Source organism: Dromiciops gliroides, chromosome 2 (genome assembly GCF_019393635.1).
Source record: "Dromiciops gliroides isolate mDroGli1 chromosome 2, mDroGli1.pri, whole genome shotgun sequence".
Classification (NCBI taxonomy): Eukaryota; Metazoa; Chordata; class Mammalia; order Microbiotheria; family Microbiotheriidae; genus Dromiciops; species Dromiciops gliroides.
Window position 1 is genome coordinate 162432849 of NC_057862.1, and position 26844 is coordinate 162459692.

General features: G+C 35.5%; 1 protein-coding gene and 1 pseudogene across 1 annotated transcript in view; one reads left to right on the forward strand and one right to left on the reverse strand.

Moving 5' to 3' along the window:
* The window catches only part of NEDD4 (NEDD4 E3 ubiquitin protein ligase), a 164392-nt gene that overhangs the window by 133344 nt on the left and 4204 nt on the right, over positions 1 to 26844 (forward strand). Inside the window, 10 exon segments of the mRNA XM_043989386.1 lie at positions 13907 to 14038; positions 14040 to 14137; positions 14802 to 14923; positions 15011 to 15081; positions 17189 to 17284; positions 17565 to 17638; positions 20263 to 20323; positions 21636 to 21695; positions 21787 to 21894; positions 22943 to 23039. Of these exon segments, the coding sequence (XP_043845321.1) occupies positions 13907 to 14038; positions 14040 to 14137; positions 14802 to 14923; positions 15011 to 15081; positions 17189 to 17284; positions 17565 to 17638; positions 20263 to 20323; positions 21636 to 21695; positions 21787 to 21894; positions 22943 to 23039 (919 nt within the window).
* On the reverse strand, positions 25765 to 26237 carry LOC122741595 (annotated as a pseudogene).

Here is a 26844-nt window from a genome sequence, read left to right on the forward strand (position 1 = left end):
CTAAAATGTCATCTAATCCAAATCTCTCGTTTACATATAGGGAGTAGTTTGGAAAGTTTGAAGAGAGATTTGTAGTAGCTGTTACGGTAAATGTTATGGGAAGTCAGAGGCAAGAATTACTGTGCAGTAGTGAGGGCTTAGTTGAGACTGATCACAATTTTGTAGTGAACCCACTTGTTTTGGTTGTCTTATTTTCTCCAAGCAGTATTCAAAATCACATGGAGTACCGAGTGAGAAGGCTGATAGTGGAAGTAACCCTGGCTGAAGTTTGAAAAAGATGGAGGCAAGCGACTAAAGGAACGGTGATAGTGTCTGTTTGAATTTGTCATTGAATGTGCACGAAGAAAGAAGTAAAATGCGGGTGCTGGTGATGGCTGAATAGATGAACTGAAACAGAGCCAAGAGCCAATGTAAGATGGATGGTCGATAGCCAGTCGGTGGTACTTACTTTGCTGGGCTATTGTGAAGAAAATTCTTTGTCAGGTATAAGGTACTATATAAATGTTAGCTATTATTGCTACAATAATCAACCTCATGGGTGTTTTGCAAGTAAATCTCCCTTTAAAGTACTATATAAATGTAATTTACTATAAAAAAAGATGAGCCAGGCTGCTATCAGAAATAACCTGAAAGAACTTAAATGAGCTGATGCAAGTGAAAGTACTGTATACAAAAATAACAGCAATATTGTAGATGCGTCCATGCTGTGAATGGACTTAGCATATTTTCAGCAATACAGTGATCCAAGACGTTCTGAAGGACTTATGAAAAATGCAGTCCATCTACAGAAGAAAGAACTGATGGTATCTGAATACAGATGGAAGTATATTTTGTTGTTGTTATGGGGAAAGCACGTGGGTCCTTAGGATTCCTCTTTAAAGAATTACACTCTTGAGCAAGTCCTAGTTAGGAATAAAAGAACAGGTTTATTGGATATCAGAGAAACTGGCCGGGAGGAGAGTTTAAAACTCTTTCCTCCCTGCCTGACTAGACTGGGGAGTGCCCTTTTATAGGGCCAAGATGGCGTAGGTGAAATGTCCCTTATTGGGTGGTGGGTTGGAGGTAGTCTGGTGGTAGGTTGGGAGTAGTCTGATGGTGGGTGGTTGCTCTGTCCTGGTAGGTTTCAAGTAGTCTCAAGGTGTGCAGTTATTCTGTCCCTTCCTAGTGCAGACATGCCCAACAGGATTACCTCATAGAGGGGGTGAGGGAGACTGGAATGAAGGGTGGTGGTCCTGGAGCTAGCTCAGTCTGATCCAGTGCTGCTTATTTCTCTGGGTGTGTCTGTCCTTTGGTTTAGTTTCAAAGTGAAGGCTCTTTGATCTCTAGGGAAAACTCCTGGGGTTTCAAGGAAAAAGTTCCTTGACCTCCCCAGACAACTTCTGGGGTAACCAGGGCCCATAATATTCCCATAACATTGTTGTTAGTTCCTTTTTCTAAAGTTTTTTTTGTCTGCTATGTTTTGCATGACTGCACATATATAACTTATATTGAATTGCTTGAGTTCTTAAGGGGGGAGTAAGGAAGAAGAATGAGAATTTGGAACACAAAGTTTTAAAAATTGATGTTACAATTTGTTTTTACATGTAAGGCGGGGGAAAATTCTAAATAAATAAATAAATAAAGCCTTCTGGATTATGGAGGTAAAAGTCATTAAGCTAAAATGGAATAAAGAGAGATTAAGAAAGTTTTGGAGGGGCAGCTAGGTGGCATAGTGGATAAAGCACTGGCTCTGGATTCAGGAGGACCTGAGTTCAAATCCGGCCTCAAATATTTAACACTTACTAACTGTGTGACCCTGGGCAAGTCACTTAACCCCAATTGCCTCACCAAAAAAAAAAAAGAAAGTTTTGGAATTTGATGAATAGAGAGACCAAGTTGTTTTCAGAGATGTTATCACAGATTAAAGTCTCTAAGTACAAAGGAAAGGGTATAAGTAAAGAAGAATACTGTCTGTCGTGTACTGAACTTCTTGAGAATAGTAGATGATTCTGATAAGTTTCACAATTGATGAAGATGGATGGAGTGAACCTCAAATAGAAAGGCATTGATGAATGATGGTGGCAAAGAAACAATCTGTAAAAGTGAGGGACAAGGATGTGCCTGGTGCTTAAGGCTTCATGAAAGAAGGAACTGGAAAAGTATCTCAAAATGGATCCTGTCTCTTAGGATCCTAGGTTTGGAGTTGTAAGGGACCTTAGAGGTTATTTAATCCAACCCCTACATTTTACAGATGAGGAAATGGAGGCCCAGATAGTTGAATTGATGTGCTCAAAATCAAGCAAGTAGTATCATAGTAGTTATCTGAATATAGGTCCTTGAAATCCAGAGCTCTTTCTATTCTACCACACTCTTTCTTGTTTTCTGGGAGAGAACATAAAGTGAAGAGATTTAAGACAAAAGAGAATCATGAATAATAGAGTAGTCTTTTGGGAGGACACAATGGAATGGGAGGGCTGAGAAGGATAAAGGTGTTGGGGGAAGGATAGGGTTAGATGGCTACAGATGAGTATATAAGAAAAGATAGGAGGGAAGGGTGATTCTAACCTAAGCATGGGGCAGCTACAGGGATAGAGAAAAGGAGAAGGGAATTTGACCACCATAGCATAGGAGAATGACCATTTGACTGGGGCTTCTATCCTCTGAGGTACTGAGATGACTAAGCAGTTAGTTTCAGGCCTCACTCCCTCTGATTCACATTTGGGAGCTTCATCCTAAATTAATAGCGATTAAGTCTCACTCAGAAAATATCTTGAACATTGCAGAGGTACTCAGTTCCCAATCTTTGAGTCCCTGGAAGCAGTGGTTTTCCCTAATACTTTTCATGCATTTACACTGGAGATTTATGATGACTTAAAGCCTTCCTATAGGACCAGGCCCTCTATTACCCCTTGTCTCTATGGGTAGTATTTAAGGAGGAGAGAGCCAACTGGGGCTCTGCTTTGGTCAGGAGATGGGAGGGAGGAAGGTTCATGAGAGCTTTAGGTATAAGCACTGTTCTCTTGCAAAACCAGGGATTCATAAGTCATACTATAAAACCTACTAATACAATGAAATAAATCAACACAGGTACAAATTCATTCACTTATTTTGGTTAAACAGCTATTACTGATTCATAGGAAATCAGATTTAAAGCTGGAATAGACTTCAGAGGTTATCTAGTCCAGCTCATCCACTTTACAAGTGAAGAAACTGAGGCTCAGAGACTGATTTAGTGATTTGCCAAAGGTTCTTAACCCCTTTCCTGAACATGTGACATCTGTATCTTTCATTAATCCCTAATGAAAAACAATGCACTACAGGCATCTGGAGCTAAGTGGATTACTTTACATCTAAAGCTGTTTTAATTTAAATTATTTAATTAAAATTAAAATTAATTCACTGGTTTTCTTGTTACCTTTAACAATTTTAGCAACTGACTTTTAATGCATTCATATAGTTCAAAGCAAAATTATCACTTACAACAGATTGAGAAATTTAAAATTATTTTAATCTAGTTTATACCATATATACACATGTATACATATATGACACAGAAAAAATGGAGTGAAAACATTAAACTCAGTTATGAATGAACAGTGCCTTGCACATGGTAAACACACAGTAAATTCTTGTTAAAGTACATAGGAAGGGCAGCTAGGTGGCGCAGTGGATAGAGCACTGGCCCTGGATTCAGGAGGACCTGAGTTCAAATCCAACCCCAGACAGTTGACATTTACTAGCTGTGTGTGACTGTGGACAAGTCACTTAACCCTCATTGCCCTGCAAAAAAAAAATGTTAATTAAAGTACATAGGAAGAGGATGAGGAGTAAGAATATGAGTAGAAATAATCTATCCAATTTATCCTGGTCTCTTCATTGTTGCCTGTGCATGGCATTCTGTTTTGCCACTATACCTTTATGCTGCTATAGTTAAATGGAATGACTTCATACCTTCTCTTACTTTTTAAAAATTCATTTTAAAAGCATCATGTCAAGTCCTATTTTCTCCATCTATAATTTAATGGGATCTATGCATGGGAATATTTTCCCTTCCTGACCAGTGATAATACTTAATGCCTATACATTTATTATATTTAATTTAACACATCATTGTTTATTATCTTAAATTGTGCTCTATTTATGTGTTAATTTTTAGTTCCCTGATAAATCTGTAGCCTAACTTAGCAGCAGCAGATCAACTACATTTTTTTTTTAGTGAGGCAATTGGGGTTAAGTGACTTGCCCAGGGTCACACAGCTAGTAAGTATTAACCATCTGAGGCCGGATTTGAACTCAGGTACTCCTGACTCCAGGGCCGGTGCTCTATCCACTGTGCCACCTAGCCGCCCCAGATTGACTACATTTTAAATACTCCTGTTGTCAGTTGCCCAGTAATAGGCTTTTCATGGAATGGACACAAGAACAATGCTGTAGAAAATAACCATCAACACATAAGTGGAGTAGATAGTTTTCTTGGTAGAATATGAAAGGAACAAAAAGTTTCTCCTGATCACAAATAACTTTCTAACTGGCTTACTAAATAATGCCTAAACTTTACACTATTAGTAGAAAACTACATCTTAAACTACTTGCTTGAGGTAAAGCACTGTTTTTTAAAGTATCCCTTATTAAAAATGAAATGTTTTTGGATGGCATTGCATCATTATTAATCATTATCTTAGTGCCCTAGATTAGCTTAGAATAACCTACAGCTACATAAAATCAAATAGTGATTTACCTTTTTGTTCATGATCTCATTTGAACCCCCAACAATACTGTAGTAATAGAGGTCTTGTCTTCCCCATTTTGCAGATGAAGTTGAATGTGAGTGACTTGTTCATGTGTAAGTTCATTCACTAGTAAGTATAAGAAGCAGGATATGAACCCAAGTATTCCTGAACCTTAAATCTAACATTGGCAAGCTGGACTCCATTTTGCAATAAAATAGGACACAGGATAGGCATATTTTCATTAAAAGGAAAAGGAAAGGACATCTGGCAAAGATGACTACTTGAGGCCACACCAAACAGCCCAGCTTCCTTATGCCCTATACCTAATCCTGGAAAAACCCGAAATTCAAACCAAACCCCAAAAGCACAGCAAAGAGTGGAGTCTGGTGCTGGCATAAAGCCTCAATTAAGGAGCTAATGTTAGAGAGTTGAGTAAATTAAAGAAAACACTCAGGGGCAGCTAGGTGGCGCAGTGGATAAAGCACTGGCCCTGGATTCAGGAGGACCTGAGTTCAAATCCAGCCTCAGACACTTAACACTTACTAGCTGTGTGACCCTGGGCAAGTCACTTAACCCCCACTGCCTCACCAAAAAAAATAAAAGAAAATAAAGAAAACACTTACCAAAATAAATATGATTGTAGATCTAGAGATCTCCAAAAAGAAGGTTCAGGTGATTCCATAAGAACTCTAATCAATAACTCAAAGAAAAAAATGGATGTTCCACAAGGACTACATGAATACCTAGAAGAAATGTAACAAGAGATAAAAAGTAAAATAAAATCTTTTGAGTAAAGAATTGCAAGGAAAACAACTTAGAATGAGAAATGGTAGAACTGACTCAAGTAATGGAGTCCTTGAAAACTAGAACAGACCCAACAGAAATCAATGGTTCTTTGAGATAGCAAGATATTAGAACAAAATCAAAACATTGAAAAAATAGAAGAAAATGTAAGATCTTTTCAATCAAAAACAACTAACCTTGTGTGAGATTAAAATTGGATATTAGGTCATAAATCTACCCTACTTAACCTTTCCCTTAATTTATCTCCCAGACTAGCAAATGGAAGAAGCTTCTGATTTTCTAGATAGAGCTTTTATTGTATGGTAGTCACAAGGTGATGTTGATTAGAAGGATAGGAAAGTAGAAATACAATACAAATCATCTTAAGTCTAGTCTTAGTCTATATTCCGTATAAAACTCACCAAAAGCGGAAGGCCACTTTTGGGGGCGAGAGACCGAGTCAAGCGCATGCTGTTAACCGAGAGCCAGGCCGAGTGAGGTGGGCCAGAAAACTAGGCCATATGCTTCAGTGCTTTTGCCTGTAGAAGGAAATGCTTGTTAAATTTTAAGGTATTTAAGCTGCTAGAGTTTGGGGTATGCCACATTGTTTTAACTGGTTCCCCAATTCTCTGCATGCCAAAGTGGCAGGGGTTTCTGAATTGTCATTGATCTTTCTAATGCTGTCATACTTGGAAACAGGTCAAGGAGATAAAATTTAAGATTTATTTATTAGACTCCCCCCAAATCATGATTTAAAAAAATATTTATTTATTTATTTATTTATTTTTAGTGAGGCAATTGGGGTTAAGTGACTTGCCCAGGGTCACACAGCTAACAAGTGTTAAGTGTCTGAGGCTGGATTTGAACTCAGGTACTCCTGACTCCAGGGCCGGTGCTCTATCCACTGCATCACCTAGCTGCCCCAAATCATGATTTTTTAAAAAAGCCTAGACACTGTATTTCAAGAAATCATAGATGAAAACTGTTCTGATCTATTGGAATCAGAGGCCACCTATCACACCATCTGAAAGAAACCCTAAAGAGAAAAATGCTATATAAGAGCCAAAATCCATAGCTCCCATGTTAAAGAAAAATTATTGCAGGGAACCACAAAAAAGCAATTGAAGTACCAAGGAACCATAACCTGGATCACAAACTGGCAGCTTCTGCTAAAATCAAGGAAGATATTGTGAAATATTCCAGGAGGTCAAAGACATAGGCTTACAACTAAATTACTATGCAAAACTGACCTTCAATGTGGACCTTGAAACTTTTCTGATGAAATTAGAGCTACCTAGGGACTTTGAAATACAAATAAAAGAGTCTAGAAAAACTTAGAAAGGTAAATTAATTTTAGCAATTAGAAGGAGCTCTAGGATAGATAATATAGTGCTAACTTTTAGTGGGGGAGGTAGGGAATAAGTGTCTCTTCAGAACCTTAATGTCTTCAGGGAGTATTGAGGGGATTAAATAAGAAAAAAAGGGGCCTAGTATAGATTAGTTCTATTCTTAGGGTTTAAGACAGGAAAGACAAGAGAAGATAAAAGGAATAAAGTGTTGTAGTGAGGAGGAAGAAAGTAATGAATTTGTTCTTATAAATTTGGGTTGTAAGAAGAGTATAAAAACAGAGAAGGGATAAAGTGAACAGACATTAAAAGAATTAATCTTCTGAACAAGACAAATGAGGTTTGAAAATGCTCGTGGTTTGAGGGAAAAATACATCAAACTCAAAAGGTATATAAGAGATGATAATATTGGAAAGCATGTAATTTCAAGCAAAACCATCTGCCTCATCCTGAAGAAAGTATTAAAAGGAAAAAAAAGAACTGTAGTAGAATATAAGTGAGTACCCATCATTGGGGGAATGACTGAACAAATTGTGGTATAGGAATGTAATGGAATATTATTGTTCCATAAGAAAAAGATAATTTTGGAATAAACTGGATAGTATGAAGTCATGCAGCATTAAGTGGGTAGAACCAGGACACCAATTTATACAGACAGCAGTGTAAAGAAAAATATCTTTGAAAGACTTAATTCTGATCAATTCAGTGATCAACCCTATTTCCAGAGGACCTATAGATGAAGCATGTTACCAACCTCCCAAGAGAAGTGGTGAAATCAATGAATGAGAAGAGATGTACATTTTTTGAACATGACTGCCGTGTAGATTTATTTTGCTTGGCTATGCTTATTTGTTACAGTGTTTTTTCCTCCTTTCTCTTGGTTTATAATTGGGTGGAGGAGGGGAGGGAAGGAAGGGAACTTAGCAAAGAAAGGACAATTTTAATGCACGGAAGAAGGAAGTTCAAAGGAAGCACAAATAAGCCAGACAGTTTTGAAAGTAATACATGGAGTTTGTTATATACTTTCTAAGAAAAGCAAGAGGTATGAAATGGAAATTCCTAGTTTTATCTACAATCTTTTGTGTTCTGTGCATATAAAAATTGTGTGTATATGTGTATGTTTAAAGTTCTGAACTTTAAAAAGTGAAAGGAATTAAGTTTGGAACATTAGGCACTGCTGGGGAGAGCAAACTCAGACAAGGCTTCACAGAGAGATATGATGGATGTTATTGGATACCTGGGAGACCAGAAAGGGGTCAGCTTAGAAAAGGAGAATGACAGAAACAAAAAACTAATTCTTACTTCACAATTAGTCATTCTTTGTGGACATTTTTGCTATTTTCTACCCCTAATTAGAGCAGATGAATTATTTTAATTATAATATTAGGGCTTAAAGAGTTTTTATCTGACTATAGAACTTTTCCAGTGTTTATGTATTGTTAAACTGTAATTTGCAAATTCTTAAGAAACAAATTATATCAGCCATATGAATAAAACCTGATTAGAGGAATCATGGGAATAAACTGGTAAAGTAGTAGTCATAATAACATAAAAAAGACATTCCCCATGGCCAAATTAAAATAGCTTAAAGATTGACTGTTTATTTCATTAGTTCCAGCCTCAGTTTCTTTTTGTTCTTTTCCCTCTCATCAACTCTGCTATACTGTCCTAAAAAAAAAGTGAAAGAAAGAAAAACAAAATCCCTGTAATAAATATTCGTAGTTAAACAAAATAAATTTCTACACCAGTCAGTCCAGAAATGTATGTCTCATTCTGTATCTTGAATCCATCAGTTCTCTCTCCATTTCCCCATTCTACGGAATTGAGGTGGAGATGAACTCAAATATTTTATGAGATAGCATTTCAAGACATTAAAAGATAAAAACCTATTGCATGCATCCACACTATGCCACCTAGTGTCCAGTATATTTAAATACAGTTTTCATTAAGATACTATATTGCAGAAGTGATGGAGGAAAATATTTGTATTTCCTCTGTTTGTAATATTTTTGTCATGTCTTGCTTATTTATATAGTAAATTTGGCCTTTCCATAAGCCAAGTCATCTTTTTTCATGAGGTGGCATGATTTCAGTTGCATGTTTTTTACAATATTGGAATGTCCTAGAACATTGCACAGGGCGTATTCATATTTAAAATATTGTTAGGTAATGTGTGAATTTATTTTGTTTGACTATACATATTTGTAACCAAGGTTTTATTCTTTTCTTACTTTCTCAGTGGGGGTAGTATGGGGAAGGGGAGAGAGTTGGCAGATCTTTATTTGAAAAAAAAAGTAAAATAAACCAAAATATTGCTAATAAGCTTTCAGATATATTTGTGTAAAATTTAAATTTAAATCTTTGTAAAACTATAGAGAACATTAATTCTCTAAACTTTTGTGATAAGCAGAATGAGTTAGAAATTCAGGAGACAGTAGAGAAAGTCAAAGTAATAGAATTATAATAATTCACATTTATATAGCACTTTACATTTTACAACTCACTTTCCTTATAACAACTCTATGGGTACTGCATATATTATCCCCAATTACAGATGAAGGAACTGAAACTAACAAAAAGGTTAGGTAACTTGTCCAAAACGTAGCTAGTAAGCGTTGGAGTCAGGATGCAACATCCTCTCAGGTCATGGCTTTTTCCACTACATTAAGATTCATAACTCAGAAAAGCATAGTAAGGTGGGCTAGAAGTAAAAGGAACCTTGTCAAGAAAGGCAAGTAAGAAGAAACCCAAACTTGACAGAGTTACATCGGGCTTTGGCAGAGAGGTGCCAAGAGAAAAAACACGTCATGCTGTGGGGAGAGAAGTGCTAGAACAAATACAGTAGGTTTAATAAAGGATGGAGAGAGAGGCTGGACCTATAATTTCACTGGTACAGAGAATTTCTAGATGAGAGAACTATCCCTCTACCAATGCAGCTTGGCCCTTTTTGTGTAATTTATTGTATTAGAACATTGTCTAAACGATATCTCTGAGAGGTTAAGGGACTTGCCTTATGTCACCTAATTTGTGTGGCAGTACTGGAACCCAGGACTTCTTGGCTCCGAGGCCAGCTCTCTATCCACTATGCCATGCTACAAATATAAACAGACAAATCTCACTGACAACATATTTTGAAGTTCACAGAGTAATTTGTATTATCGCATTTGAACTTCACTGCAACTCTGTGAGATAAGTACTGTAGTTAATGTTTTTCTTCATTCTCAGATAAGTAAATTGGAGTTTAGAGAGGTTGTTTCCATGGTCACACAGCCTGCAACTGTCAAAGGTGGGATGTGAATCAAGGGTTTCCAGATTCCGAATCTGGTATTCTGTCTATTATAACTGTGCTTCTTCTCAGGAGAAAAGTGGGGTGAGAAGGAATTAAGAGTATTTGAAGAATTGGTTCAAGGAGGGAATAACATGCACACTCAAGTGGGTATAGTAATATATTTTGCCCTGTGGGAAAGTGGGAGGGGTAGGAGATAAGGGGGGGAGGCAAAGGAAGGGAGGGCAGATTGAGGGAGGGACAGTCAGAAGCAAAACTCAAGGTGGGATAGGGTGAAAGAAGATAGAAAATAGAGTAAATATCAAGGGGAGGGAATAGGATGGAGGGTAATACAGTTAGCAATAGTAACTGAAAGAAATGATGAGCAAGCAGGATGCTATCAAAAGGATGTATGAAAAATGCAAACCATCAACAGATAAAGAACTGATGGTATCTGAATACAGATTGAAGTATAATTTTATTTGTTAGTTCCTCTTTTTTTTTTTTTTTTTTTTTTTGCGGGGCAGTGGGGGTTAAGTGACTTGCCCAGGGTCACACAGCTAGTTAAGTGTCAAGTGTCTGAAGCCGGATTTGAACTCAGGTACTCCTGAATCCAGGGCGGGTGCTTTATCCACTGCACCACCTAGCCGCCCCCAGTTCCTCTTTCTTAAGATATTTTGTCTGTTTTCTTTCACAACCTGACTAATGTAAAGATGTTTTGCATGAGTGCACATGTATAACTTTTATTGAATTGTTTGATTTCTTAGGGAGGGGTGAGGAGGGAGGGAGGAAGAAAATTTGAAATACAAAGTTTTATAAAATCAATGTGCAAAATATTGGGGTTTTTTACATGTAACTTGGGGAAAATTCTAAATAAATAAATTAATTTTTAAAAATTAAAACAAAACAAAACAAATTTTGTCCAGGATTTGAGTGCACCCTGGGGGGAAAAAGAGTATTTGAAGATAAGATCTTTCTGACTTCTTTTGTGATAAGAAGATCCCATACCCACTCTGAAAGAGGTATATAGAAATGAAATCCTGCCACCAACCCCAGAGCACTTCTTCCTTTTTTAAATTGCCTTCTGTCTGGGCCATTAATTGTGCCAAGCTACTATTCTTTCTCACTCTCACCTTTCCTGGCTTCTCTTCCTTCTACTCTTAACTACACATGTCTTCCAAGGTTTTACTTGATATTCTGTTCCTTTTTTCCTCTACATTTATTCCCTTAAATAACTCATCTGCTTTTATTGATTTCAGTTATTCTTCTTCTGAAGATCCCCAGATCTCTTTATCTCTAAATGACTTCCCAGCTATACTTAAGTTCTTTATTTCAAATCTTTTCAAATTTGATAATATTGGTAAAGTGCTTTGCAAACCTTAAAATGCTATATAAATGTTGGTTCTTTTTATTTCCAACTGGATATCTCAAGCTTGTAAAACCTATCACCTCAAATTCAACTGGCTATAATTTAATTCATTATTTTCCCCTCCTGACTTTTCCTCTCTATTCCCTCTCAAAAAAGAAAAAAGTTCCCTTGCCAGATTCTCTGTTTTATAACAATGATACACCACTATTCTCCTTTTCACCCAGAATTGAAATTTTATAGCCAAGTTTGACTTATCTCTCTCTCCTTTGTATCACTAAATTCACCAGGACTGTTTTCTTTTATATCATTTCTCCCTTCAAAATTCTTTCAAATTTTCTCTTTATTCTCCCTTCCTACTGCCAAGATTTTGATAAGGTACTCATTACCTTAAACGTATATTATTGCAACACTGCTCTTATTGACTGCAACGTTTACCCATCTCCAAAATACCTTGAATACTGGATTCAGACTGTCTTCCTAAAATAACATTTTGATTGGGCTTATGAACTTATAGGGAAGGAGAGTACCTATAAAATGATTAATTTAAAAGTAAGAGACATTAGTAAAACATTTAAAAAGGAAGAACAAAGCATAGTCTCTCATTTGTGGATTTGAGAATTTTGCCCATTTGATCAAATCTGAACTCATGGGGTAGCTAGGTGGCACAGTGGAGTGGATAGAGCACCAGCCCTGGAGTCAGGAGTACCTGAGTTCAAATCTGGCCTCAGACACTTAACACTTACTAGCTGTGTGACCCTGGGCAAGTCACTTAACCCCAATTGCCTCACTAAAAAATAAATAAATAAAAAATCTGAACTCATCTGAGAATTTGAGGTCCTTCTAAATCTAGACCCACTTTACCTTTCTAACTTTCTTCTTACCACTTCCTGTTTTACGACCTCAGCTCCAATCACTTTGATCCTCACATTTTCTTTTGCACTCATGTTTATTCCCTATTTTGTCCCTTTGTTAATGCTAATTTTCCTATATAGAATAACCCCTTTTGTTCTAACAATCCATATCCTACCTATCCTTTTATGTCCTTCTTGAGGACTGTCTTCCCAAGCTTTTCCTGACCACTCCTACCCAAAGTAATTTCTCTGCTCTCTCTAGTCATCATTTTGTTTTTTTAAGTCTCATTAACCCAGTTTAGACTATTGTTTCATGTCGTTCTGTAATTTTGTCATGCTTTTGTCATTCTTTTCATTCTTCCAACTAGATTGTAAGCTCCTTGAGAACCAAAAGCTTGTGTTATTTTTTTTTAATTCTCCAGAGTACCTTTACAGTACTGAGTAAATACTAAATAATTTATAAGTTGTAGTATGTCCAGTGAGAAGAGCAACTGGGATGGTGAGGAGATAAAACCATGTGACTTAAATCACATGAGAATGTTTGCCCTGAGGAAGACAGAATTTAAAGTCTGGGAAGAAAAATTATCACTTTCTTCAAATTTTATGGTAGAGTAGTATTATACTAACTCTTCTTGGCCTCTGGTGGAACAAAGACAAAAATGAGCAGGCATATTTTAGGTCAGTGCAAGGAATAACAATATATATAATAACAACTAAAGATGAGCTTTATGGCAAGGTAGTAAGTTCCCTGTCACTGGAGTTGTTCAAGAAGGTACTGGTTAATTCCTTGTAATGTTTTTTAGTGGTTGGATTAGATGACCTATGGTCTTTCCCAATTCTAAGATTCTTCAATTCTCTATATGCACAACTGGAAAACAACAGACAGACCAGCATTGTTTGCAGCTAAGAATGAATAATTCATTTTGGGTTAAGGCCACCATTTAACCAAGTGTTTAAAAGGCAGAGTCAAAAACAATGAGTCAACATGGAATGACTAGAGAGTTCTATGTGTATAATATTTAAAGGACTATTTGTTACTCATCTGTTCTTTTTCGCTACATTCCTGAGTACACATGCTGTATAGTTCTCACCATCAGTAGCATTATCATACTCAAGGAATAGTAATCTATAGATTTATGTGCATTTTGAGGGGCAGCTAAGTGACACAATGGACACAGTGCCAGTACTGAACTCAGGAAGACTCATTTCCTAAAATTCAAATCTGGCCTCAGACACTTCAATGCTGTGATTCTGAGCAACTGGCTTAATACTCTTTGCCTCAGTTTCCTCATCTGTAAAATGAGCTAGAGAAAGAAATGGCAAACCACTTCAGTATCTTTGCCAAGAAAACCTCATATGGGGTTATGAAGAGTCAAACACAATTGAAACCACTGATCAACAAATATGCTTTTTTGGGGTGCTGTTGCTTACAGTCTTCCTATCTGACTAACTTAACATTAACATTATGCCTTATGTACAGGGTAGAAGGGAGCCCTAAATTGTTATGAAATTCTGTGGGCAGCAATTTTTTTCATTTTTATTTTAGTTTAAGCTAAAAATTTCTCTCTTTTCTTGCTTTTCAGAATGACATTCCAAATCGATTTGAAATGAAACTTCGCCGCAATACAGTTCTTGAAGATTCTTACAGAAGAATCATAGCTGTGAAGAGAGCAGACTTCCTCAAAGCTAGGCTATGGATTGAGTTTGATGGTGAAAAAAGGATTAGATTATGGAGGAGTGGCCAGAGAATGGTTCTTCCTATTATCAAAAGAAATGTTTAACCCTTATTATGGGTTGTTTGAATATTCTGCTACGTAAGTTTATAGTAAATTAATAGGATAATAATCACTATTATAGCACCTTGGTAAAAAAAAATAGAGATCTCTAGATTAATAATGTTTTCATGTGGCAGCTAGGTAGTACAGTGAATATAGCACCGGCCCAGGATTCAGGAGGATCTGAGTTCAAATTCAGGGTCAGACACTTGACACTTACTAGCTGTGTGACCCTGGGCAAGTCACTTAACCCTCATTGCCCTGCCAAAAACAAAAACAAATAATGTTCTCATAAAGGAATTATTTTACTGTTAAATACTTTACACAGTCCCCAATTACCACTGCCCTTTAAGGAACAATGTTTTGAATCTCTAAGGTTGATTACAATGGAAGCTTCATTTTACCGGAAATTGAAAATGTATTGATTACATCTACTATTAAAACCATTTAGACTTTATTTGTTAGGTATGGATACTGGTAGTCTCATTCTGCACAAAAACCTTACATCTTTTTTGATCCAAGGAAAGACTGTATTATGGTAGGCCAGAAAAGAACTATGCAATGAAACCAGTTTTAGAATTGATCTACTCTTTAAAAAAAAAGACTTTCTAAAATTGCTATTAAAAACTTTTAGCATTATTTGTCATTGTACTATTAACTTTGTTTAAATAGGGAAATATTTAAAATATTGTTTTCTTTACAGGGATAACTATACCTTACAGATAAATCCAAATTCTGGAATGTGTAATGAAGATCATCTTTCTTACTTCAAGTTTATAGGCCGTGTGGCTGGAATGGCAGTTTATCATGGCAAACTTTTAGATGGTTAGTATAATTGATAATGTCCAAGTATTGAGACAGTGTATCATTCTTTCCATTTAAATAATTATTTTTAAATCTCTTATTTGAAAGGTTTTTTCATTCGTCCATTTTACAAAATGATGTTGCATAAGCCAATAACACTTCATGATATGGAATCTGTGGTAAGTCTATTTTAATTATTTTTTTTCATTTGTATTTTAGGAACAATACAGTTTCTCTCTCACTCTCTCACTCTCTCCCTCACTCTCCTTTTTTGTGTGGGGCAGTGAGTATTAAGTGACTTGCCCAGGGTCACACAGCTAGTAAGTGTCAAATGTTTTAGGCCATATTTGAACTCAGGTCCTCCTGAATCCAGGGCCAGTGTTTTATCCACTGTGCTGCCTAGCTGCCCCCTACAGTTTCAAAATAATTATTAATTTGAAATGGAACATCATGAGGAATACTAGGGTGTGGTTTTTTTAGGAAGTTGGAGTTAGTGGATATCCAAATACATATATCTGTTAATATGTTTCTTATTATGAATGTTGTGCATCTTTAAGAGAGTAGGTTGTGGTCCTTCAATTCAGTTCAGCAAAACTCTATTAAGGGCTTAAGGTCCAAAGCATGCTGCTAGGCACTGGGTCTATGCAGGTGAGAAACAGTATAGATCCTGGCCTTCAAGGAGGTTGCACTCTGAAAAAAAGGGATATTACATACAGGCAAATATAAGTATGACCCAATTCTGTAAAAAATTTTGAGGAAAAATTTCAGTTGTGGGGGACCAGACCGGGCATGGGATGGATCAAGAAAGCCTTTGTAGTTCAAATGGCACTTGACCTGGGCCTTGAAAAAAGAGAAACATTTCAACAAATAGGTATAAAGAATGTGCACACTGGGTGTGGGAGATAAGAAACACCAAGTTGAGAGAGTAAAAGACAAAGTCAGGGAAGGGCTAACAGTCAAGTTTAACTGAAAAGTGGAGTTAATTAAAGAGTAACAGTGTAAAGTAAGATTAAAAAGGTTGGAAATTATGCAGCTAAAATAAAATCATTTCAAATTGTGTATATTTTTGCCTGGGATCAGGTAGAAATCATTAAGATCCACAGAAACTTGGGGTGGCTAGGTGGCGCAGTGGATAAAGCACCGGCCCTGGATTCAGGAGTACCTGAGTTCAAATCTGGCCTCAGACACTTAACACTTACTAGCTGTGTGACCCTGGGCAAGTCACTTAACCCCAATTGCCTCACTTAAAAAAAAACAAACCCCCCCCCAAAAAAAAAAAGATCCACAGAAACTTGAATTTTCTCAGTAGCCATCATTTATCCCAGATAGCATAGGACCTTTATTGTGAAGTTAAGAGTTTGTATTTTGTCCAGAAAACAGTAGCTAATCACTACATGTTTTTTGAGCAAGGGCAATATCATGAATCCAGATCTGTACATTAAGTTAATTTGGTAGATGAGGGAATGATTGATTGAAAAGGTGAGACTGGAGGCATAAACAGGAAAAAAAACAACACATAAAAATAAAATTCTTGTCCTTAATGTAATTGAAACCACTTGAACCAACCAGCCATTTAAGAAAAAAAAGTATGTGTGTATGTACATATGTATGTATGCATGTATAAATCCCAAGACCTTTCTAGGCAATAAAGTGCATTTTTTGTTACTTTCATGTTATGTACAAGTGAAAAAAAATCACTAAAAGTAAAAGATCATATAGCGATTTGTAAGGTTAAAATGAAATTTTATTTTAGTTAGGGCATTTGACTTAGGATGGCAGAAATCCTTAAGCAGTAACCTCAGTTTTTACAATAGCTACTATCTCTGGAAGACTTCTTTAATAAGATGTTTTAAGTTTTAATAATCTTCAAAATGTATAAATATGTGGGGCAGCTAGATGGCGCAGTGGATAGAGCACCAGCCCTGGAGTCAGGAGTACCTGAGTTCAAATCCGGCCTCAGACACTTAACACTTACTAGCTGTGTGACCCTGGTCAAGTCACTTAACCCCAAGTGCCTCACCCCCCCCCCAAAAAAAAGGTATAAATATCTACTATTACACTTTGTAGATCATTGACCATTTATGTTCCAAAAAAACCCAGAAAGATACTAGATCTTCATCTTCTACTATTCTATAGCACCCTGTCACCTAGCTTTAAAAGTATGTGTGTATATAGATATAGATATATACATCTATATGTGGATTCAAGTAGTCTTATGCAATATTATTTCAGGTAAACTCTTTCTTAAATATACAACTTTTAAATATTCAATCATTTGTCTTTAAGGACAGTGAATATTATAATTCACTAAGATGGATTCTTGAGAATGACCCAGCAGAACTGGACTTAAGGTTTACAGTTGATGAAGAACTCTTTGGACAGGTTTGTAAATATTAATTAAATGAAACAATATGAATTGTAAAGTAAATGTGTAGAGGGTAAAAGATACACATGCTATGCATTTTTGTCTTCTGTAGAATCTCCTTCCTGTTTACTTGATGAAAAAAAAATATTTTGTGACCTAAGTTCTTTAACCTAACATCTTAAGTTCCCTTAGCTTTGACTTTTAAAAGTTAATTTAAAGCACTTTAATGTAACTTAAAATGTATATTTTGTGATGTTTTCTCAAAAAATTAACTATTTATCTAATGTTTATTTTTAGACCCATCAACATGAATTAAAAAATGGTGGATCTGAAATAGTTGTCACCAATAAAAACAAAAAAGAATATATTCAGTAAGTATTTTACTATTACAAATTACATCCTTCTTTTTAAATACTCAAAACTAGAAAAAATGAGACCTTTCTACTCTAGTTCTCCATCTTTGTGGGTAGGATTCTTCTTATCTCTAACAATTTCTGTGTTGTTTTTATGCATCCGTGACCTATTATAATGATAAACTATAATTTCCTTTCTGCTTTTCATAAGTTTGAATGAAGCTCTCCAAAGAACAGCTTCAACTATGTAATTAATTCTTCTTTGGATTTCCTCTTTCTCCTTTTCATGATCATAACTGTTAACTTTCTTCTCTGACAAAATCTCCTAGGAAGATTGAGAATAACAAAGGTAGCTCAAAACGACTCAAGAGGTCATCTGATCCATCCCTCTGGTTCCAGTAGTTCATTAACTAAATGAAGGGTTTTTCACCTGAGTTCCATTAACCAATAGATTTTAGGGGGTCCATGCATTTGTAACTTTTAATTTTTTGACAGCTATTTCAATATAATTGCTTTCCTTTGAAAGCTTGTATATTTTTTTTTATGCATGTAAGAGATTTATTGTGAGAAAGGCCCCAGGGGCTTCACCAGAACCCCTGGTTTAAACTATTCTGTCTGTAGAGGTCTTCAGGGATAAGGATGCCCAAGTCTTCGTGGGTAGTTGCTATCATGTTTACTTATGTTCATTCTAAAATGTTTTCTCTCATTGGATTGAACCACTCTGCCACCATAATGTAAGCCCATTTCTTATTTAACCCTTTATTCACATGGGGTATAACTGGTAGGTAGCTTTGTAATAATTCTTCATATACTTAAAAATAAGCTATCAACAACCCCTAACATTCTTTTCTCTAGACTTATCAACCAAATTCTTTTAATCTTTCTCCACAGTTTCTGAATTATTTTAGTTATTCTACTTTGGACCTCTCTGGTTTTTCCACAAAATGTAGAAAGAGACATTCGACACAAGTATTCTAGCCTGAGCAATGCCTAGTGTAGGACACAATAGCACTAAACTCTCTACTAGTCAGACATTTTTTTTGTTTGTTTGGTTTTTGTTTTTGTTTTTGTTTTGCAGGGCAATGGGGGTTAAGTGACTTGCCCAGGGTCACACAGCTAGTAAGTGTCAAGTGTCTGAGGCCGGATTTGAACTCAGGTACTCCTGAATCCAGGGCCAGTGCTCTATCCACTGTGCCACCTAGCTGCCCCCACTAGTCAGACATTTTAATATTACAGTCAGTTTAGAACACCATATTTTAAAAGAAACATTGACAAATTGGAGCATGTCCAAAGGAGGGGGATGAAGTGAAGGGCCTAAACAAAATTTTATTGATTTATTGAGAAATTTGTTAATAAAAAGAAAATAATAGAGAAGTGAGGGAATCAAGGGAGGGAGGTGATGATAGCTGTCTTAAAATATGTGAAAGAGTCACATAAAAGAAAAATTAGATTTAGTTTGGGTTATATAGAAAGTTATGGGCAGCTAGGTGGCACAGTGGATAAGGTGCTGGACCTTGAGTCAGGAAGACTCCTCTTTGTGAGTTAAAATATAGCCTCAGAGAGGCAGCAAGGTTGTGCAGTAGATAAAGCGCTGGCCCTGGACTCAGGAGGACCTGGGTTCAGGTCCAGCCTCAGACACTTGACACTTGCTGGCTGTGTGACCCTGGGCAAGTCACTTAACCCTCATTGCCCCATAAAAAACAAACAAAAAATATGGCCTCAGACACTTACTAGCTGTGTGACCCTGAGCAATTCACTTAACCCTCTTTGCCTCAGTTTCTTTATCTATAAAATGAGCTGGAGAAGGAAATGGCAAACACTTTATTATCTTTTCCAAGAAACACCCCAAATGGGGTCACAAAGAGTTGGGTACAACTAAAAAATGACTGAACAACAAAAATCCAGAGATTTAGAAGTAGGAAAATGGTTAGGAATTATAGAAATGCAAATTTTGTTTCAAAGGAAGAAATGTATAATTATTTTAACTACCTTTTCAGACTTACTTCACATTACTTTTCAAACAATTTCAGTTTCCCATTTTCCTAGTTTCCTATTCTCCAAACCTGACATTGTAACTTTACTTCTCTTCTTAGAACCTTTAGGTTTAGGTTCATCCTTTAAGGCTCAGCTCAAGTACCACCTCCTTGCTACAAGAAGTTTTCCCTGATCCTTTTAGTTCTTTTAGTCCTTTCTGTGTCCTCAGATCTCCCTTTTTTATTTGTATAAACATTGTATTCCCTAGTCAAATGCACGCTTCTTGATGATAAATCCAAAATAGCATTCTTGTGATGCAGTGAGCTACTAGATGTACTACAGTGAGGGATTTAAACAAAGGCTTGGTCATCTATCATGGATGCTATTTCCAGGATCCTAACATTGGGCAGGCATTTGGACTAGATGACTTTTAAGGTTATTCCTAACTCTTAAAATTCTAACAAAAGGATTACTTCCTGATTTTTTTCATGGTATGATTTTCGTACTATACATCCCAGTATGGTGTACCTTTATAATAATAGTACTATATTATTCATAATAAGTTTATAGTCTACTGAGATAATTAAGCATTTTCTTCTTGCTATATCTGTTCTTACCATTCTTTACTGCATTAATTGACTTTATTGGCATTTTGCGATTTTGTTTAGTCTTGTCATACAGTGGCGATTTGTAAACCGAATCCAGAAGCAAATGTCGGCTTTTAAAGAGGTATTCATTTTATTTTCACTTGCTTTTCTAAAATTTCAAAATACACTTTAAGTTTTAGTAATATTTGTCCTGATCATACCCACAAAAATCAAGTAAATGTCTTAATTTTGTTAATGTTTTATTTTTTTTATTTGTGAAAGTAGCATTGTAGTTTATGGGGAAATATGCTATCATTTGGCAGAAAACAATGGGCTAATAGTTTTTAAAATTAATGTCTATATATTAACCATATGTTATATTCTTATTACTACCTGAATGTGGGATGACATCTCTAACCTGGATTTTATTTTTATAGACTTATTGATTTTTAATGATATCTTTTGTTTTTACATCACCCTCTCCCTCCCAGAGAACTTTCACTTAAAACAAAGAATTTTTACAAAAGAAAAAGGAAAAATACCCTTTAAAATCAGTCAACATTTTTAAAAAATCTGACATTATATATATATTTCCCACCTCTGCAAAGGAGAAGGGGAAGGTGTCTCCTCATATTTATTCTTTCAGGCTAGACTTCTTTATTATTTCCACAGATTCAGTATTGTTTTGTGGTAGTTATTCATCATTGTGGTCATTGCACATAGTATTTTCTTGACTTTGCTTATTTTACTTCACATTAGTTTATGTATTTCCATATTCTCTCATATTCTCATATTTCTTCATATTTATCATTTCTTACAGTATAATAATAGTATTCCCTTAGAGTTATGTACCACAATTTAACAATATTTCAAATTATGCTACCACAAAAATTGCCGCTATAGATATTTTGGCGTGTATGGAATCTTTCTTTTTGTCAGTGACCTTGGAGTATATACCTAGCAATGACCTCTTGGTCAGAGGGTATGTACATTTGCTTTCCAGACTGGTTATATCAATTCACAGTTCTACCAGCATTGCCTTAGTGGCCTCTCTATAAGCCATTTAATATTGACTAATTCCCATCTTTTATCATCTTTTGCCAAGTTGCATGGCATGAAGTAATACTTGAGAGTTATTTTGATTTGCATTTCCTCTTATATTTAATGATTTGGAGCATTCTTTCATGTGATTATAATTAGTTTGCTATTTTTTGAGAACTTTTTCTCATATTCTTTTAACATTTAACTGTTCAAGAATTGCATTTGGTCTTGTTTTTGTTATTTATACATGTCTTCAATTATCAAACTTTTGTCAGAATTATTTCATAGAAAGACTTTTTTTCCCAGTTGACCATTTCCCTTAGCTTTGATATTAAATTTGTGAAAAAGTTTTTTGTAATTGCCTCTATCCCTTATTTGTCTAACCTAAATTTTAAATGTCTTCTATTTCTAAGGGTTTTTTTGAACTTATACCACAAGATCTCATCAAAATTTTTGATGAAAATGAACTAGAGGTAAAATATGTTATCTTTTCATTTTAAGCAGAAATTCGATTCATATTATTTTAGTCTTGATTTACAGTTTAAACATTTCTTATTTGTACAGTTACTTATGTGTGGACTGGGAGATGTAGATGTGAATGACTGGAAGGAACACACAAAATACAAAAATGGCTACAGTGTAAATCATCAAGTTATCCAGTGGTTCTGGAAGGCAAGTAAAAGCTCAGGTTTTGTAAAATAATCTGGAGCATATCCGCCATAATGGTGATTGACTAGAGTCTATTTCATGTGTGCCAACAAGTACTAACTAAAACAACATAATGTTTTAATTTTTATTTTGGGATGCAGAAAGGAATGTCCCAGTTCTCAATCGTCATGCCCTTAATTCTTTACCCCCAGTTTATCCCAACTTACCCTCTGTGGCCCAGGACCAAAATGGGTAGTATCAGGGAGGAAATTCTTTCATATAATTAAGATTTTTTTCGCACAAATTTATAAAGAAAGAAGAAAGGAAATTTGAAGTATGGTGAAAAGTCAATATTTAGATATTCAGTTGTTTGTTTAAATTTTTTTTTACTTCTAAAGAAAATAATAATACCTCACATCTATATATTACTTTATAGTTTTCAAAACACTTTCATATACGTCATGTCATTTAACCCTCACACTAACCCTGTTGGGCAAGACAGACATTATTGTCTCCAGTTTACAGATAGAGAAACCAAGGCTCAGAGTAGTTCAGTAGGGTTGAAGTTATTAAGCAACCAAGTTGAGACTCTTAGAGCTGAATCACACAATTCCTATTCAAATGTTCTTTGTCCTGCATCATCCAGTAAATATATACTTTGGTTCCTTCTTTTCACAAGGAATCAAAGTATGTATTGTATTCAGGAAAAATGAAAGAAAGTAGAAGACAAATCTGTAAGTTTCTTTTCAGTCTTATCACTTTATATATAATCCAATATATATGTTGGCTGTCTGGATTTCTATATTTTTCCCTTAGTTAAATATTGGTTTCTAAGATATTCAAGTGATAGAGTAACTCTGGTAACTCCAGTTACTCCAATAACTCCAGTTACTATATCACTTGAATATCTTGGAGAAAAGTATTTAACTAAGGAAAAAATAATAGAAATCCAGACAGCCAACCCCAACTGGAATAATGTACAAATATAAGAAACTTATACATGACAGTACGCCTCAAAATCTTGAGATTTTTTTCGTGTTCATAAATTAAGGTTTTTTTAAATCTTGTTCAGGCTGTTTTAATGATGGATTCAGAGAAAAGAATAAGATTGCTTCAGTTTGTTACTGGCACATCACGTGTACCCATGAATGGATTTGCTGAACTATATGGTAAGGGTTTTCCATTAATCAAATGAACAAAAAACATAAATTAAGTGATATCAGTAATAAGAAAAGGAATCGTATACAATATATGGACTTTTTCACTGATTGAATTAATTTTCAAGTTTGCAGTGTTAAGTGTATATGCTTATCTTCTAAAATGAAGTAGGTATTTTTCCTGGTATAATTTAAGTAAGACATGTTTCTGTGTATACTTTTAGTATTGAAAATGACAGTGGTGGGCAGCTAGGTGGTACAGTGGATAAAGCACCAGCCTTGGATTCAGAAGGGCCTGAGTTCAAATCCGGCCTCAGACATTTGACACTAGCTGTGTGACTGTGGGCAAGTCACTTAACCGTCATTGCCCCCCCCAAAAGAAAAAAGAAAATGAGAGTGGAAAAATCCTGAAAAGTGTTGAAATTCCAGAAATCATTTATTATTCTTTAAATTCTCATTAGAAATTCTCTTGCAAAAAGAATACACTAAAATGTTAGAGGAAACATTTACATCCCTGGAAGTTTGAAGTAGATAAATAAATGAAAAGTTAGCTCTAGAATATGAAAACCTATTTTCTCATTGATTATCAAGGGTTGGCAAACTACATCCTGAAGGACCAGCTCTGGCCCACCACCTGTTTTTGTATGGCTGATGGCTAAGAATGGTTTTCCCATTTTAATTTTCCTTAAAAATATAAAAACTATCCCTACCTTATAGTCCATACAAAAACAGGGGCATGGTTTGCCAATCCCTGATTTCTAGTGTAAAAACGGAGATTTGTTTCTGTGAGAAGGGGGAAAATCACCTTGATACATTCTATCTTTGAGAAGTTACAGTTTGCCCACATTGCTTGTTCTATTCCTTGGAAGAAGTTCAACTGTGACATTTGGTTTACATTAACAGATAAAAAGAAGACAAAAATATCTTTACCAAAAAAACTGTAACTGGAATTAGAACCCACTCTCAATAATGGCAAACAAAAGGATTATAATTTGTTCCAGGGCTGGCAGTCATGAGTAGATATGAACAAGACAAGTTTTAAGTTTTAAGAATCAAAGTAGGGGCGGCTAGGTGGCGCAGTGGATAAAGCACTGGCCCTGGATTCAGGAGTACCTGAGTTCAAATCCGGCCTCAGACGCTTGACACTTACTAGCTGTGTGACCCTGGGCAAGTCACTTAACACCCATTGCCCCGAAACAAAAACAAAAACAACAAAAAAAAAAGAATCAAAGTAGTACTGTGTAATGAAGTTATTGTCTCCTTTCCTCCTCTACCAGGAAGCTTTGCATCCTTATTTAGTCTGCATTTATATTGGTGCAAAGCTTACAGGGAAAGAGCTGCTTCAGTAACCAGATAGTGACTACTCAGAAAAAAGAAGATAAGATAAGGAAATTCATAATTGATAACCAATATCAAAAAAGAAAAAAGAGTCATTAAAGCATCTTTTTTAAATGCACAGAAAAGAATACAGTAAGTAGGGAGATATAGTCAGTCAGTACAACTTTGAATAATAACAAATTTATTATATACTTTATATATATATATACATATATACACATATATGTATGTATATGTGTGTATATTCTTCAGATAGTGGAGATAAGCAGTTTTGTATATAAACCTGTTTTTCTCTTCTTTATATATGATATTCATATTTGTTGTTTTGGCAAGTTTAGAATACCAAAAAATAAAAATCAATTTTAAAAAGAGAAAGTTAATTTTTCATTTAACCAAGTGCCTTACTCCCTTATCTTTTTAGTATGTTGGTCTTTGCTTTTTCAAGGATTTCACACGCACACCCTTCTTAGATATCATCATCTACCTGTAGGCCCTATAATTTATCCAGTGGGTTAACAAAGGCAGAAGGCCTGTTTCATGGCTGAGATCTTTCTAACCTACTTTCTTTCCCCTTATTCTCTTGCCTCTCATTGTTCAAGACCATAGTTATCCATGGCTCTCATGGATTGTATTAAAGGATGATCCTTTTTCCAAAAAGACAATTTGATTTTTAGGGAAGACAGGAGCCAGATTTATATAGGTAAAAATGTAAATGTGGAAGTCCTTAATATTTTATTATTTTTGTTAAGTTCAGAGGAAAATTTTGCTAGTACTACTAAGTAGATCAGGTTCCCACCACCCCTCTGAAATATTAAATAAACTAAAACCAAATGCAAACTGCAGAACACTAAATTGTTTTAACACTTAAAAAAACTTGATACCAAGTTTTTTTTTAGTAAATAAATACAAAGCCAAAATTTTAGATATATCTTCTGATCATTAATAAATAAGCCATTATTCACAGATTCAAGAAAAATTAACATTGAAAAGATAGAGCAGTTTTATTACAATAATTATCTGTATTTTTTTTAAAGCCTGATGTGCTTGTTTACAGTGAATAGTTGACCTGCACAGTAAGGGTAGGGGTAGGGGAAGGTGGTGGTGGTGGTGGTGGTGGTAGTATAGCAGATAAGTGGAATTCAACAGAAAAATAACCATCTATTTTATTTCTAGTAACTAGAAAAATTGTTTCTTTTTATCATCAAATGTGGCAAAACCTGAGAGTATTATATATGTTAATATAATAGATATTACTTTGTAATTAAGTTTTGTTAAGGAAAATGGTCTCTTTTTTAAAATGCTTAGAGCTACAAATGCTAAACATAAATCCAGTATATTTTACAGAGAATTTAAACAAATGTATCAAATTATTACAATTCAGGGACTTTAGGAATAGCTGCTAATAAGATTTAACTTCAATAATTTCTTCTAAATTGAGTTTCTCCATTGCAGCTGCTATATCCTCCTTGTCATTGATTTGCTTATTTATTTCTTCATCTGTGGAATACGGTTCCTTCAGAAAGATAAATTTCCAGTTTATATATGAAAGGCAACACTTCTGAGGTTTTACTCATAAGCAAAGTTGAATAAGTGTTATCAGAGAGCAATAAGGTATTGTTGGGGTGAACCTGATAATAACCAGATACTTGTTTTCTTCATGTATTATCATAACTTCCACACATTTTGTTACTACTTGCAATTTTTCAAAAGTATTAACCTTCTGGTTCTGGATATTTTTAAATTATCTTGAAAACCTCTACAGAGTTTTCTTTTCAAAAGTTCAAGGCTACAATTAGCTCCCCACAAAGAGCAGTTCAGGAGCCATAAGACAATTCTTAGTACCCAGGAGAGAAGCCTGGACACTCATTCCATCCTCCAGCTCTGCCATCCCTGACATCTATCCAGAAGTATTTTAAAAGTATTTTAAAAGTTAAGTTAAAGTTGCTTTAAAACGGAATGTTTCCCATGAAAGAGGTAATATTGCATAGTGTGATCATTTCCAGGCCTCTAGAAAGCCGGAAACCATAAGCAAATGTAAATTGATGATGCCCAGAATGGTTGAAATGACAGGAGGAATATATCGGAATGGTACATACAGTGTCTAGCTATTGGAGCTACCTTCACACGTGTAAAGAAAAAGGCAAGCCTAGAACGAGGTCAGAATAGATTGGTGTGTCCACTGTCCTGTGAAGCTCCCTGCCTAGTTTCAAAAGCCTATCAGGGGGCGACTAGGTGGCACAGTGGATAAAGCACCGGCCCTGGAGTCAGGAGTACCTGAGTTCAAATTTGGTCTCAGACACTTGATACTTACTAGCTGTGTGACCCTGGGCAAGTCACTTAATCCCCATTGCCCCGCAAAAAAAACAAAAAAAGCCTATCAGCTCTTACAGGGCTGTCAAGACATTGCTGTGATAGGGAAGACAGTGGTACTTTCCCCAGATCCCCATGCATACCCTCAGAATAAAGCTTTCTAGTTATG